The sequence below is a fragment of the Ammospiza caudacuta genome, chromosome 1 (assembly GCF_027887145.1).
Source record: "Ammospiza caudacuta isolate bAmmCau1 chromosome 1, bAmmCau1.pri, whole genome shotgun sequence".
NCBI lineage: Eukaryota > Metazoa > Chordata > Aves > Passeriformes > Passerellidae > Ammospiza > Ammospiza caudacuta.
Genome location: NC_080593.1, coordinates 20,259,149 through 20,276,260, shown reverse-complemented (window position 1 = coordinate 20,276,260; position 17,112 = coordinate 20,259,149). Strand labels below are relative to the sequence as shown.

At 36.0% G+C, this 17,112-nt stretch overlaps 1 protein-coding gene across 1 annotated transcript in view; it reads left to right on the top strand.

The window, feature by feature from the left end:
• MALRD1 (MAM and LDL receptor class A domain containing 1) overlaps nt 1–17,112 on the top strand; it is a 229,880-nt gene that overhangs the window by 101,860 nt on the left and 110,908 nt on the right. Inside the window, exons 27-28 of the mRNA XM_058825112.1 lie at nt 14,938–15,183; nt 16,819–16,976. Coding sequence (XP_058681095.1) covers nt 14,938–15,183; nt 16,819–16,976 — 404 coding nt within the window. The remainder of the gene's footprint in view (nt 1–14,937; nt 15,184–16,818; nt 16,977–17,112) is intronic.

Sequence of the window (17,112 nt, the reverse complement as noted above, 5' to 3'; positions counted from 1 at the left end):
AGGCTCTTTTTGACAGAACAGGACTAATCTTTTTCCTCCTTCCACATTGATCACAGAGCTACTGAAATGTAACCCCCTGAAGTGGAATTTAGGAGATGCATTTTGTTCCTAGGTCTACTACAAATTTCCTGCATGGCTGCAGAAAGTCATTTTATCTCACGTCTCTGTCTTTCTGATCAATAAAACAAAGTTAATATTTCCCAGTATCAAGGACTACTATGAGAATGGGTCATTAATTTATGTGAGCAACTTTGCTTTGTTACTGCTGCTAATGAATAGCCTTCTCCTTTAGGATGTCATTAAGCACTGCTCAGGCTTTGGGAAATAACACTGATGAGCCTACACCAAACCCAAGAAATTGCACTGAATTTTGAGCACAAGATAAACTGGAAAGATATGGGCAAAATTTTCCAGACATCTCTCTGATAAGGTGCCAGTTCTAGTACTATTGGCTTCCTACTTCTGCCAAGCCAGTCATGGAAATTTATTGCAAATGAGATTTGTATTTTGAAGTTCAGCTTTATATGAACGTAACCCCAGGAGGAACACTAGCCGAGCTTTCTGATTCTTTATTTTTGTTGTATTCAGACTCTATCCTCTTAATGGGAGATGCACGTCCCTGTGGCAATGTTAGAAGCTTTAAAAGCTTTGGCTTTGATGGTAAAGGATGTTCCAAAAGACTTTTATGTTTTATAATAAAAAAGATACTAAAATCTCAGGAAAGAGCCTCCAGAGACTGATTTCTTGTGTAGCTCATATAAGATGTACTTTGTGAACTTCAGAGGTTCACAACACTTTAGGGCAATGGTTTAAATTCATCCTTACAACAAACCATATTTTTTATATTGACACATTTTACTTGTTCAGGATAAGAATTTACATCACCCACTGAGGGCTTCAACTTACAGCTGCTACTTAGCAGTGGTATCTGTTTGCATCACTGCTTGTAAGTGGGTCTGCTTCTGCCCATAGAGATGTTCTGAACTGTGGCAAAATGCATGTTGGATGTTGTGAAAAGTGCTCTGTAGTGCAACTTTTTAAAACAGAACTAGCTAAAATAGCCATGGTGATCAGCTGCAAAAATCAGCTGCCCTAGACTTGTCTGGTTATATGTAGAAACAATTGAAAGTTTAACCAAAAGTAAAACACTTCTATCCACTGATCAATTTTTTGGAAGTTTCTGAGGATAAAGAAGATCATGTAGCAAAGATCTGTCTCCTTCTTGTCTTCAGCTAGGAAACATATTTGCTAAGAAAATAAAAATATTTTTTCTTTAAGAGATAAACGCATAGTTTTTGAGATCTACTCTAATACAATTACTTTTCAATGTTTTATTTGTTTTAGATAATATTTGTAATGCCCATATCAAAGGAGATTCTTCTGAGTCTTATTGAGCCATATCACTGTGTGAGACAAGTATACTAAGGAGTCTTTGCTTGTTATTTCTGTGCATGGAGTCATAGGGCAATGAATGCAGTGTAAAAATGAAATTGAACAGAACCACTAAATGTTCCCATCTGTGACACCGACTCACCTTTCAGAAGAATGTTCCCCTGATTCTGTAGAAACACCTTGAAATTCTACACATTAACAAAAATATATATTCTAAGGTGGCTGTTTATTTCAGCCAAACATGCAGTAATGTTTAAAGGCAGGAAGAAAACACTGGACTTATAGAAAAATAATTTTGAAAGCTTGCATTGTAATTTCCTATAAACTACAGGATACTGTAGATTGTTCTCAATATGCTGCTTAGCAACAACAATGCTGAACTGCAAAGCCACTGAGAGCCGCTTAAATTGCTGGGCCTGAGAAACAATAAACATCATTTTAGTCTGGCCCTTATCAAATTTCCATTGTATGAACATCAAATTTTTGCTCTGTGTCACAATGGTACTGTGTGGAGGAAAATGCAAAGACAATTTTGTTTGAGCAATGTTATTTGTGCTTGTTGCTGTGTCTCTGCAGTGTGGTAAGATTTCTGAGTTAGGTTCTGCCTTGTGTAAAAGGCTGCCTGTATCCACATCAGCCCAAGAAGAGACCCTGGCCATGCTGTACCTTTGAAAGTTGCAGTTGTTTCTGTGTTTGGTTTGTCTGGCAAGGTTTTGGTGGCAGGGAGCTGCAGGGGTGACTTTGTGAGAAGGTGCCAGAAGTTTCTCTCGTGTCAGACAGAACCAATTCCAGCTGGCTCCGGGGTGGATGCCCTGCAGGCCAGGGCTGAGCCCACCAGTGATGGTGGCAGCATCCCTGTGACAACAGTTTAAAGAAAGGGAAAAGTTGCTGCACAGGAGCATTTGCAGCCAGAGAGAGGAGTGAGAATATGCAGGAGAAGGTGCCTTTGGTGGCACCAAGGTAAGGGAAGAAGGAGCAGGAGATTCCCCTGCAGCCTGTGGTAAATACCATGGTGAGTTAGGCTGTCTCACTGCAGCCATGGAGGTTAATGGTGGAATAATTATCCATGAATAATATTTTATACTTACAGTTGTTTACAAAAGAGACAGCATGGATTTGACAGTAATTCCCATGATCTCTAAACTTGTTTTTCCTATCTTCTTTCTATCCTTTCCCTCCTGCAGTGTTGTTACTGACTATAAAAATTGCAGATCCCTCCATCAGAGTTTCTGCTCATGTCTCCTTCCATTCACCTGGGAATACAACAGCTGCCAAGGGCTGCCTGATCAGATTAGCAGGCTACAATAAAGAGAAGTTATTCCAGAGACTAGGGAACTGGTATCTGCTGACTTCAGTTTTGTAGAAGAGACAGACAGTTATTTTCAGCAAATTAAAAGCAATTCACCAAAGTGTGGAATATGTCTTTGAGAACTTTGAGAACATAGGAATATTAACAGAGGATCACATCAAGGTCCATTTCACTTGATATCCTCTCTACTGCTGTCAGTGAGAGGATGAACATATGTGATGCTTCCTCTTAATGTCCCTAATATTTCCTTTTTAGGAGACCTTACGAACCAAATGTGGTTTTGGATATGTAGCAAACCTTAATGTATTTGCCTTCTGTATAGAGCCTAGTTTCCCTAGAAGCACATTCACAAGTATAGCCCCCTTCTCATTTTTTGCAGCAAGTTGTGCAGTTCTGTCACTTGCAAAGAAAGTGACTGTTTTTACCCTCTTTTTACTGAAAATGTGAACAGCCAAACACACCTACTCCATATTGTTCTCTATGCAATCATTCCTAAGCAACATCATACACTGAAGGAGTTTCAACTTATTTCTTACATGGAAACTATTCCTTCTGTTTTCCTTTCTCTGACTTTAAAAAAATCCACTATACTCTTTTGGTCCTGTAAAATCAGGTCTGTGCAGAGCATTTAGGAAATAAGTGACCAGTGGAATGATACTGTAACAAAATGGTTCTTTTTTCTCTCTTTCCTGATGAATCCTAAAACATTGATTGTTTTGTCTTTTTTGAACATTGGGCTTTTATATTCCTGGAACTGTTTCTGTACTGTGCTGTGTCACTCTTTAGGAGTGGTAGTGGTACGATTCCAGAACCTGTGAAAGATGGACTGTGTTATTCTCTGTAGCTGAATAACATGACATTTCATTGCCAGTCACTCAAGGTTCAATTAATTTGCTAAATTGTGACTGTTTATCTCCATTACAGTTATATAAAATAACTGATGCACCTGTGGGGGTTGGATGTTCCAAGATTATAAGGATGTCCTGCAATGGCAGCTGATGTCAGAAAGGTTTTTTAGTTCATAAACTAGCACTGGGTACAGTCCCATTAAGCACGTTCATTTTCTCAAAAAACTTATTCATAGTTATCCCTAGCTTATACACCCTGAATACCTTCAAATCACTGGAAAATTTTCTTAACTCATAACTCATGCACTTCCCTTGTCTTCTAAAAGTAAACAATAAAGATTACAGTCTTGATGTTTCTTTGTTCTTTCTTTGGGATTTTTTTGTTTTAGTTCATGGGTTTTGTTTTTTCTTTTCTGTTGTTCCATACTGATTTTTAAATCATTTTAGTACAAATTTTTCCTTAACAAAAAACATTTAAAATACATAGATTTTGGTCAGCAACATAATTAAAATAAAGATATACAAAGTAATACAATAATCAGGAAATCAGATTTGACAAAAATATTTTTATTTGAAATATAGCTCAAAACTCTATAGTATACTCTAAAGGCCAAACGATATTGCTTATATCACTCTTTCACTGTTATAATTTTATCTATAAAAGTTTACAGACACATAAATAGAAATAACTTTAGCAGTTTTTGTAACTTATATATAATTACAAGAATAATAAAATTTTATGCTTCAGTGCATAATGTGATCTACTGAAAAGAGGAAAAAATCTCTTTATGCAGAACTAATCAAATAACAAAGCATTTATTGCTTCATTTAAAACAGCCAGCATTGACAATTGACTGAGAGAACAGGATGTGAAATGAATAAAGTAGTATTTCTAAAGCATTTTAAAACCAGTTCTGAAAAGAGAAAGAAATAAAAACAAACCTGATATTAAACAAAAATAAACAATTAGCCCCGAAACAGCAACAAAAGATTAACAAAAACCAACCAACCAACTAAACAAGGACCCTCAACAAAAAACCCCAAACAAAAACAAGCCTGTAAAGAGGACTCAAAATTTCTTTCAGAGATTGAATCTGACTTTGTAGTTACCTTAATTACATACAGGAGATTGTGAAGTTTCTTTTATTCATTGGTACCTGAACATATTCTCAGATATATCTAGAATGAAGTTCCACAAGGGAGGCAATTTTCGTTTTCATTATACAATAATACAAAAGGTTTATCATTATGGTATTTTAAAACCAGGAAATCTGCATGTTTAATTTTTTCTCTCTCATTTCTGGTACAGTATACAATTCCTTCCATATTTTTCAGAAAAATGGTGGAAATACTGTAGAATATGTAGATTGGTTTAGGAGCTTGCTATAAAGCTACTATATTTGAACATGAATTAGTCATGACTACAGGTTACTTGAATTAAATTTCTACATAAATTGTCCACCTGTTATTATAAAAATTATCCTTTTTATTGACTGTCAAGGAGAAAATATATAGCCCAGATTTTGGTATCGTATTTTCTAATTCTATTGAGCTTTCTCCCACTAAATTCCAAATGTGTGTAACTTTACACAGATTGTACTTTATCACTGTACTTTATCAATTTAACTGGAAATATCTTGCACCACCTTTTTAATTCCACAGTTTCTTCTGATTCTTTTTCTTGTATCTTGGACTCTATCTCCTTTTATTTTGAGCTCTAAACTTACCATATTGTATAATGGTTTGAAAGCAATGTCCACATTTGCTAAACTAAAAAAGAAAATATCATATATTTTTACTGGTCTAATTTGGAAAATAATGACAAAAATTTAGAATGAGTTGCAATTTTAAGGGAGTTAAAAATGTTTTTTCCACTATTCTATGGGGATTTACGATACATTTCAGTCCCTAACCAACTATGGCATTTGAACTTACAGTAAAGTACAGATAATTTGAAGACATTTCCCATACTTTATTATAATTTTATGTCAAAAACCCAAAACTTTTTCCCTAGTTATTCTCAGACAGTGACATTAAAGCCCACAAATTCTTTGGATCACTAGTCAGATGTGAGGACAGCCTGAATTGGGCCCATAACTGATTACAACTCGAGAAACTGGCAGACAGAATGTGATTAATGTCATCTCAGAACATGATTAATGTCATCTAAGGTCCTTGGAGGTAGGGCATTGTCAGCCCTTGTTTTTCTGTTTCACAAAACTGTTTAACATCTTCAAAACTTTCTTTAGCTCTTGGGTCTCCACGGACTTTTTCTGAGAAAGGTGTCCCAGAACAGGCATCCAAATACGTATAAGGTCAGGAGAAAAGAATTTCAGGGCTGGCAGTTTGATGAGAGTCTCTGAGCAGCAGGTGAGGGCAGGTATTTATATCTACATTCATAGCATGAGCTGGTAATTCCTTTTGGCAATGACTAGCTGGGCCTTGGGAATAGCTTTTGTAACCAAATTGCTCCAAAACTTGTTAGAGGAATTTCTGGTACTGTATTTATTAAGGCGAACCCTCTTGAAGAGCCCTTCTCCTTCATTTTCTCTCTACTGGGAGAACTAAGTAAAATCTGAGCTTTCTCAGGACCACCAGTGCTACTGTCATAATTAGCTCTCATTATGAGACATTTCTCTCTGTGTTACATATTCCAGATTCAGAGCTGGCCTTCCCTTGGGTGAGCTGCGAGCATGAAATCTCCAATTCTGCTCTGCATTCCAAGAATTAGATTTAAAGTTGCTCTTACTTGTCTGTAATGACTTTTCTTTTTCTCACATATCTAAAAGTAGAGAAATGATGTAGCAGTACAGAGGAGTCTTAGAAATAGGATATAGAAATAGGATGTTTCTACTATTAAGGCTTGCAGCAGCAAAAGCAATCTGAAAAAAATTTTATATTTCACCGAATCTAGTCCTATTTTATCTTCATGCAGTACACCTTTGATGGGCATTTGAATTTTCTAGACATGCTGGAACAAAATTTCTATATGTGGTTAAGACTGAAGACCAGTGTGGTTATCTATTGTCCTTCTCTAACTGTAGGAAACAAGATCTAACTCAAATATTTTTTAAGTACATGCTTATCAATAATCACTTTGGACTGTATTTTACATTACTAGTTAGGAATTTACATTTTCAATATGATGAACTGTAGATAAAGAAAAACATTATTTTGAACAAGATGTCTGTAAACTTAATTTGAAAGTTCAGTTTATACTTCATTATTTACATCATTAAAGATTTTATGCAACTCACTGCACAGATTCATTTTCATTCTCTGATTTTTTTTTATTTTGTTCTCAAATTTTTCAACAGAATATGACTTCCAAGTAAAATGCTATTTTAGCTTTCACAAGGTACCATACTATCCCAAGATGTGCCTGGATGCTGTTTAGTGTTAGAATAAGCAAAGCTAATACACAAATAAGATGTATAAAACTGTTAACTGTCAAAACTTGTTAAGAATTCTTGCCTGTGGAAGGACCACAATAATTTTTTGCTTAAAATCAGATCAGCCTTTGGTCCATCATCCATGTTGAAGACAGAGGCAATGAATGTGTTAAACACCTCTGCCTTGTCCCTGTCCCTGTTTGTGAGGAGCCCATCCTTGTCCTGTGGTGGGTCAATTGCCATTAATATGTTTGAAGAAGCTCTTTTTATTGTCCATCCACAGCTCTGCTCAGCTGAGCCTTTGCCACATTTTTTTTCCCTACAGTAGAAAGCTGCATCTCTGTACTTTTCCCACGTCACCTGCCTTTGCTGCTGCTGGCCATACTACTTCTTTTTGCCCTTTTTTCCAAGGGAAGATTCCTGTCCGACCAAAATGGCTTTCTGCTTCACCTGCTTGAGTCCTGACATTTGGGAATTGCCTGCTTCTGTGCCATTATTAGGAGATGATGTTTAAAAAGTGACCAGCACTGATGGGCCCCAGCACTTGCAAAAACAGTTTCTCAGGAAACCCTAATAACTAATTCCCTGAGCAGCCTGAGGTCAGCTCTCCTCAGGTCCAGAGCTGAGGCTTTGGCAGTTCTCTTGTCAACAATATCCACTCTGCTCATGAGATCGGCTCTGATGGCAAGCAGTAGATCAAGGAATTTGTCAAAGCTTCAAAAGAAGATTGTGTAAGAAAATACTCAGCTTCAGTGGGACTTAGAGATAAAGGTTTGGGCCAGGTAAATATGAGGGGTTTAGGTAGTGTTGTTCTCTGGGTTTCAGGACTGTTGGTACTTTTGTCTGTATTTCCCTTAGCTTCCTTTCCAAGCAGAGGAAAGCTGAATGGCAGAACTTACATGGTAAGCTCTGTGGAAATCCTGTGGAGTGGCATCAAGCAATTTCATCAGGGCTTTTTTTCTAACCATGGGCTGTTCTGTTCTTTCCATGTTCAGTCACTTGCTAAGCAGATGTGCTACTACTTGCTTACCTCAAAGTGTGCTGGTAAACGTGAACATGTGCTGAATGGAGGCGCAGTTAATAAAGTTATTCATGCTTTCAGGAATAAATTACTGTAATGGATTGGATTAACATTAAATGACAAGAATAAGAAAATAATTTTGTCTTAATTGTTCATCCTTACTGGAAAAAAGATAAGGAACAGAATTCCTTAATGGCACTAGGAGACAGTGTAACAATATTTTGGCATAACAGTGCCAAGAGTTGCTTTCAGAACCTCACCTCACAGCACTTTTGCTGACTTTATAGGTAAAATTTTAGTCTTTTTCTTTCAGTGTCTGAGAACAAACATGTAACTCAAAGGAAGGGAAAAGCTCAAAATAATTGAAGCTACATTTCTATGAGATACTGTGTGATTAAAGAGTTTGTTGATATCTTTCTCCTCCATCAAGCATAAGGCATTTTTCATTTTCCTGTTGACCTCTTCAGTGGAGGCTTAAATGTGTGCAGAAGGCTGTTCAAGACATCAATGAAATCTTTTAATCATCACATACTCTTCAGATGAAGGTGGTAAATACAGTAATCCTGAAATTTATTCCTGAGTAATGACAGATGAGGATTCATAGGGGTCATGGCATTCAATTTAATCAGTTTTGGGCAGTTTTCGTTTCTCCTACACCTGACCCTTTTCTCACATATGTCTGAAAAGTTTTAATATAGCTGTGTTTAAATGTTCTAATTTTCTATAGAAATTCTGAGAAAATTATGTTTCTTTCAGCTGTTTCTCGCTTTAATCCCATCTGTACAAAGTGAGAATTCTCCAGAACAGTTTCCTTTGTAGTTTACATTTGTATTATTGAATATTACTATTGATTTAAGGGAAGAGGTTGACATTCATAAATAGTAGAGAACCCCAGCTGATAATAGATGTATTTTTTGTTATCTTTCCCTTTGAATATTGAACAGTTGTATGCCAAATTAAGGATGTGACTGAACCACCTCATAGTGACTAACATGTTGATGAAAATGCCTTTTTCTGGAAAACGTCTGAGGTCTTGTGGACATATAATAGAAAGACTTCTTACTGCATATTCTATGTGTTTTATATTACTTTATTTGCTATAGAAAGGTTTCTCAACATAGTTTTGTTCATACTTTCAGGTCTGGAAGCAGTGTTTCTCAGGTTCTGGGACTCCATGCCCACTATCCTCTCTCACCAAGGTTGAATGTGGCCAGGACAGTGTCCTCTGGTCTCAGAGTCGGGACTGTGAATCTAAATTAGAGCTGGTTGGTCAGGCTTTGAGCAGGATTTGAGGGAAGTGCTTTCCACCTGTCACATTTACTGAGCAGCGCTGGCAAGTTGTACAAAGGTGATTTATCACTGCACTGCAGCTTCACCTCCCACTGTAGGCTTTGGTCAACAGCTTGGGGTATGGTGGAGAATATGAAACAGTCACATCTTCCAGTGCAGCCAGTGAAGATCTCCCCCACTTCAGATTCAGCTATAACATCATAAAATGCTTTTAGTTCACTGTTTAACCAACTTTTCATTGATCTCCTTGTAGAAATTCCTTCTAACATACCTCAGCTATCCAGAGTTTGTAAAACTCATTTCTCATGCTCAAACTGTTCTGATTTGTGGGTTTCTGCTTTACTTCAAGCCATACTTTAGATTCAATCTCCAGACTTTTCTCCCATCAGAAATGGAGCCAGTGAAACCACTGACCAGCTCTCAGCACCGGGAAATGCAGATGCCATGCCTTCTTCCACCCTCCAAACAATCAGATAGCAGTTGGACCATTAAACCAGAGATCACAACTGAATATTTCGGTCTCTGAGGTAGAGATGTTATGCAGCAGTCCAGGCTCTCATAAAAGCAGTGTTACGTTGATCTGCTTCAGGCAAACTGTCAGTCTATAGCTGTATAGCATTTCACATGAGCTTAAAGTTGTACTTCTAAAGGGCATGAAGCAAATTTTTGACATATTTTTAAGATTGTGGATCTGATACCCAAGGAATGTTTATTTTTCTGTGCCTTTACTAAGGAATTCAAGCAGTAAATAGGTTTAGATTTCATTTATTGGAGCCAGAACATGGCAATCCAAAATTTTGTTCAATATAATTTTATGTTGGATTTTTGCTAAGAGTAAACTCAGGAGTGTGAGTTAAGCTTTTTGCTTTAGTTGGAATTTAGTCTTTCTCACTGTAGTAGATGTTATGAATATGATGAATATTATATGATGAATGTTAGTGGTTTTGGAAAAGCTTTGCTTAAAAACTAGATGTAAATTCTTTTTCTCTTAGCATTTCTAAGTCCATCCTCAAGAAGATAGGTTACAAATTTCAACATGGCTTTGGAGAGGGAAGACTGTATAAAAGAACTGATGTGTCACAGTTCTCATTAAGTGTGTGTCCTGTTACAACAATTTTCCTGGTTTGTCCTTTTCTTTATGTTGGAGACATAGAGCACCTGATTAGCACTGGAATGACAATATTAACATGTACTGTATCTCTGGTTTCACTTTGCTGGCAAGTGGCAAACCAGTGTATGCTATTGCAATGTATCTTTCATGAATCCAGGCCTAGGTCTCTTATTCTCCAGTATGAGGATTTAAAACCTGAAGAAAGTAACTGAAATTTTCTTTTTAAGTTGCCCAACTAGCATGTTTTGCAGAATATATAGGTGTAGAATTACTCAGGCAACATGGAAAGTATCCACCATTTCTGTTACTGAAGATATTGGTTTGCCAGCACTGTAAGAGTGGGGGAGTTAAAAAGACCTTGTGCCTTCTTCTCTAATCAAAATCTGTTCTTTTCATTTCTTGTGAATGCACATTCACATGCATCTAAGCAATTGAAATGGAATCTTTTGATCTTTATAATTGTTTTTAGCATTGCCCTGCTTATGGTATATGCAGTAAACTCAGTATGAAGAGGCACTGAGTAGCCTCTCTTGCCTTCAGGTAAGAATTTCTGGTAATCTTAAATAAAGCAAAGCACCAGGTTATGACCCATTGAATGTGTCACAGATTGAATGTGTCTTAAAGAGTATTGAGTGACTGATAAAAATCAATACTTTTCTAATAACAAATTTCCAACAAACAAAACAAAGAAGTTTCTTCAGTGCTCTGTCATGGACTATTGTATCGAACAGCAATATCCTGCCTTGCTGTTTATGTTTTTGGTTCTTTTTGGTAATTACTGCAAAAGATTTCTCTTGTGTTTGTGTGTGGGAATGGTAAAGATAAGAAATCGATTGAGAAAGTTTTGGTTGTTGGAGCTTTCGTCTGCTCTTTGTTGTGGCAGTAACTTTGACAATTAACAGTTTCTTCTAAAATTCCCTTGTGTAAATGAACTCAAGCTGTTGTTTTTCTAACTTTCAGTTGTTCAGAATGCAAATCAATATGTCAAAGTACTTGCAATGTTTACAAAACCAAATGTTTGCACTCAATTTGAGAAAATAAAGCCTTTTTCCTTAAAAAAAAAAAAAAAAGCGGATACACTAATACTTTTTAAATCTTTTTTTCCTGACACCCCAACATCTAAAAGTCTTTCAAAATTATTTTAATTTCTAAAGCTTTGCTTTTGAAATGAGATGCATTTTTCACATACCTGCATTGACAAGTCAGTATTATTATGCATCATCAACAGTGATGAAAGCACTTTTCCCTGTGTCCTTGGGCTATAGTAGTGAGATAGCAGAGGAAAGATGTTCTTGTTAACAAATAATTTTTTTAAGGACACATAGATTTCAGTCATACAGTAATGTCAACTCAGAGCAAGAAGGATAATGGAGTATTTTTTACAGAGAAAAACTCAGAGATCTAAATTATCCAGAAAGCTCCTCTCCCTGGGATGTCACACTCAGTCTGCTGATTAATTACTCTGGCCTCTATACCAGACTCTGGTTCTACAGGAACTCTAGCTTTGATTTAGAAGAAGGTATGCTTCTAGCCATGTCAATGTAAATAAAATCTTCTGAAAATATTTTGAAGCAGCTCTGGATTTTCACACTTATTGATGGATTATTCCAGTAATTATAAACTATATCATTCATTTGATTTGGTTTTGGTTTGGAAAATATCAATGCTGATGCTGATGCTATTAAATATAATAAGTTTAAGAAGGTTAACAACTTATTAAGTTTAACAACTTTATTATAATCCTAATTAGAACACAATCTGGCCACTTCTGGAAAGGATAGTAAAAATATTTTTATAAATACATTAATAGCAAAAGGAGTGGCAAGGAAAACCTCCCTCCCTTATTGGATGCAGGGGGTAATATGAGAAAAAAAATGAAGAAAAGGCTGAGTATTTGAGACCCTCTTTGCCTCAGTTTTCAATAATAAGACAGGTTGTCCTCAAGAAAAATTTATTTTCTCTCTTGATATTGGCAGGTAAATTTAATTTTTTTTCCAAAATACATTTAAGAAAAACACCCTTATAAAATAAGGAGATTAATCCTTCTCCTAAAACATGTTTAAAAATATAAATGTTTTACCTGTTGATTTTGCTCAGGGTACATGAACAAGGGGATTATTAACTGGTGCAGCTGTTTTCCTCTGTTGTATAAATCCTCCTCAATTCAAAGATTATTTATCTGAAGGATACATATAACTATAAGGTGAAAGATATTTATCTGAAAGGGGCTCTAACAGCCCCTAAGGCCCTACTGCAGCCTAGTTGTGTCTATGCAGCTACCACATAGGACAAAAATCTACCCACAAATAATCTTCAAGAAACACTGATTGGAGGAAATATTTACTGATCCTTGCTAAGGAGAAATTTCTCTCAATTAAATACCTCTCTCATACCCACAGGAATCTATAGAACAGACTGTTTGAACAACTAACATTAAGAAAAAGTAGGGAAGAAAGAAAGACAGCTCTAAAAAATTCTTTTTCCTGTAGTTTGTTTTTTTTTTTTTTTTTGGGAGGAGGGAAGGTTGTTTGTTTGTTTGGTGAAGTTTTTTTTTTTTCCCTACAGTTTTAAAGCCTTAGAAATGACATTTAAAGAGAAGCTATACTATGGAAGGACATCCAGAAGCAAGTCACGTTACAGACTCGGGCAGTGTAATATCACTCATTACACATGCTTGGAAAGTTTCATTCATGCCAGGATTCAGGACGGATTTTTTTGTTTTTCCTCAGGAAACAAAGACTTCCACTTTTCAACTCTGCTTTTTTTTTTTTTTTTAACCTGAAATTGAAAACAATGCTACAAAGGGACCTCAAAATTCAATAGTTATTGAAATTATTGATCATTGAACTGCAAGGGAAAATACTTTAAGGCATGAATTGCATCCTGAAATTTAAATTCCTAGTTTGTTGACAGAATAAATGTTTTGCTAAATTCTTACTGCAATCACTTAAAAGAAAGGTAGGATTATAATAACTAGCTCTTAAAAACAAATGCCATTTAAATTAGGCAGCAATTTTATAATAAATCTCTGTCACTCACACAACAGAGATGACTGAAATTCTGAAGAAGATTGATAAGAGTTTCTGATGGTCACTGACTGATTCATTGATGCTATTGCACCATTCTTTTGACCAGGACCATTTTCAGAAATTGCGTACTAATAAAATTCTCACTGATGCTTTTGTAAACTTTTAGCTTTGAATTTCAAACAAGTCTTTTTCTTCTGATTAGAGATCACCCATTTTTCTTGTCTCCAGATTTGGAGATCTTCGCCTGATATTATTGCTAACTTGATACATATTTTTATGTTGCTAAGAAATCAGGAATTTAAATTTAATAATTTCCCTGCAAATCTTGCTAGATATTGCTATCATATTCCAATATGTGTTTGTATTTAAAATTTATTTTAATAAGAATTGCATTAGGAGGATTTTAACTTGAAGAGGAGAGGTTAATGCTTGTTTTCTTTAGCTGATATCTAGAAATCAAGTGACTTGTTTTCACTTTAACGAAAACAAAGGTTCTAACAACATTTTTTCAGTTTGAAGTATTTGTAATTTAGAGTCTGGCTGAAACAAATGCTGTGGGATGGAGGTTGCCAACATGACAACTGAATACCCCATATCTTATCCTCTTTCTAGTAATAAATCTGTTTTTCAGACCTCTTGATAAAATCCAGCCTTATGTCAATGTTAGCTCCTTTAAATTAATACAGTGGTAATGGAAACAAGTTTTTAGCACCCTGTGATTTTCAGTATCAAGTAAATCAGATTCTCCCTAGTTCTGCAACTTTTAGATATATACATATTCTAATTTTTTCTGTTGAGCTCATATATTCATACTCCTATTTTAAAGTAAAATTATTCTTGTTCATTTATTTCTGGCACAGCAGAATGTACAAAGTAAATGGGAAGGGGTCAGTTTCAGAATGTTGTGTTTCACGTCTTGATTACAGAATGTACTAAAGTTGCTACGTTTTATTCAGAGTCCTGCAGAAATTGATCTAAAATGAAAACATGAAACTTGGAAATAGATCCTGTGTCTGAGTCCTACAATCTTTAGGCTGTACAATAGTAGAATTATCCCTCAATAATGGCAGGAAGACTGCACAAAAAGGACACAATCAACCTTCTGAACTCATAAAAAAAAATCCATTAAAAGGCAAACCTCTGTAGTTAATAGAAAAGTTTCTTCTTCCAAATTAGGGCTCCTAAGTAGGCTCAATTTTGCAGCTAAGATAAAATGATTCAATCCAGCACCACATGAAAGGAGAATGCCAGCAATTAAGTCAGACTAGAAAACTTTGTTAGTGATGGAATGCCTGGCTGGAGCTTGCCCTCTGAGGCTTTACAAGGGAAACAGTCATTTATTTAGGCAATCACTTGACAAAATACAAAAGAAATAAACTGATAATGGATTGGTACTTCAGGGGAACCAAAGGCTTTTAATAAAACTGCTCTGGACCACCCTCCTCCTCCTAAATATTAAGCTCTCTGAAATGTAACCTTCCAGTAACCCTGCTGGGATGCACGGCGCTGTGATTCACCAGGACACCCTCATTCTTCTCTTTTCAGGCTCCTGCTCACATGGCCATAGGCAGTGCCAGAATGGCAAGTGTTACAGAGCAGAACAAAGCTGTGATTTTGAAGACAACTGTGGGGATAATACAGACGAGAGTGAATGTGGAACTTCCTGCACCTTTGAGAATGGCAGATGTGGCTGGCGAAATTCCCTGGCTGACAATTTTCGCTGGGTGCTCGGGGTCAGCTCGCCTCAAAGCCTCAGGCCTCCCGGGGACCACACGCTTGGAAACAGAACTGGTATGGTGTTAGTTCACAAGTAAGGGATAATTGTCTTCATGAAATGTCTCATGTCTCCACAGGCAGCAGGGGAGTTCTAAAATCTCTAATCAGGGTGTCATTTTTAATGAACAAGATGTATTACAATAGAAAAATATGAATTACCATTGTACAATAATTTTAATGTAGGAAAATTGAATCTTAGTTGTTTTTTATATGAGTCGGGCAAGATAATTTGATATCTGTCTGGAGAGAGGCATTTGGTCTGGCTGCAATTTGCAAAGGTGAGTTAGCTCAGCTCTGAGATCCACTGGGTCCCACTCCTCCAGAGCCTGAGGTCATTTTCAGGAACCTCTACAGTTTCCCATAGTGACTATTCATACTTTAATTTTAGATAATGTTAAATAATTAGATTTAAGGAAACAAATCTCCTTTGTTAGTGCATGTCCTGGTTTGTTTTGGCCAAAGCACTCAGTTATCTGCTCTTGTTCTTGCTGCAAGCTCTGTGCCTTCATACTTTGCATTTGAAGGTCCTATAGCTCAGACAAAAATGTCACCAAAGCTGAGCTCAGAACGGACCTTAAATTTAAATATTCATAACAGAGTTACACAAAGACATGATAGCAGTCACTGAATGTTTACACAAACTGCTGAAGGACAAAACTCAATGAACTTCAAAAAACGTAGGAAAAAAAGTCATTTGCATCGTCACTAATATATATTTTTAAGGTATTATCACAAATACACAACTACACTTGTTAAATATGTGCTTGACCTCAGATTTTGGATCCCATAACACCATGGCAAATATCTATGGTCATATCTGAGCCAGGGAAGTGTCAAAATTAGAATGAACCCATTTCTTTCTGTATTATCTAGTCAACTAAATTTTTTTTGCCTAATTCATATACAAACATTAGTAGATGTGCAATTACAATTTTTGTGTTATTTATAATAAAATTTATATTTATGTCATATACACATTTCTTATTTGTACAAAGGAAAAAAATGAATTTGAAAACTTGGGAGAATTTTTTATGCTTCTGATTAAAAATAAAGATGGAAGACTCAAGGAACTTTTCAGTGTTGAAAAATACTAACTCTAGGCATCTAATTTTGCAATTTCATCTGACTAAATAATTTATATGTTCATTAATATTCAAACAGAGTAAAAATGACCAAAGGAAATATGAACCATTAGGGATACTTAGTGATTTATACATGCATAATTTTTTTTCCTGTTACACAAGTTTTTATATAGTGTGACTTGCTGTTTTGAAGATTACCTTTCAGGAGACTTTATCCTGAAATTTATCATGATGTGGCTATTCTGTGATGTATTGTCAGAATTGCAGCTACTGCAGTTCAGCAGGGATGTGTAATCCAAGTAGCCATAAAAACATGGAAGAGTTCCCAGTCTTCTACACAGGTCCACCCAAAACTTGAACTGCTACCACCAGTTTATTCCTTTTATTCTTATTATAAGAAGTGCACAAGGAATGGGAACTGGTCATTTTTTCTCCTGAGCTGAGGTTCACTAGTATGAGACTTATGAGGGAAGTGTTCTTCATACATCCCTGCCTTTACTTTGCTGAGTTTTGAAATTTAATTTGAAAATGTAAAACATTTTTTCAGTAATACATCATTTAATTTCAGGACATTTCCTATATCTTGAGGCCACTGCAATAAGCCTAATAAATGAAAAAGCCCATGTGAAGAGTTCCATATGGAAAGAATCAAGTGGGAGTTGTGTGATGAACTTCTGGTACTTCAAGTCATCAAAAGCCATGGGACACCTTCAGGTTCTGATTAAGGTAACAAAAAACCCCTTTTCTTTTGAATATATTATACCTGTAAGGGTGTTTGTGCTCAGCACTGTGACATTCTCTTGTTTAGCTGACAGACTGGAGAGCTCCCACGCACCTCCTGGTTCTGTGCTGGTTTTTATTA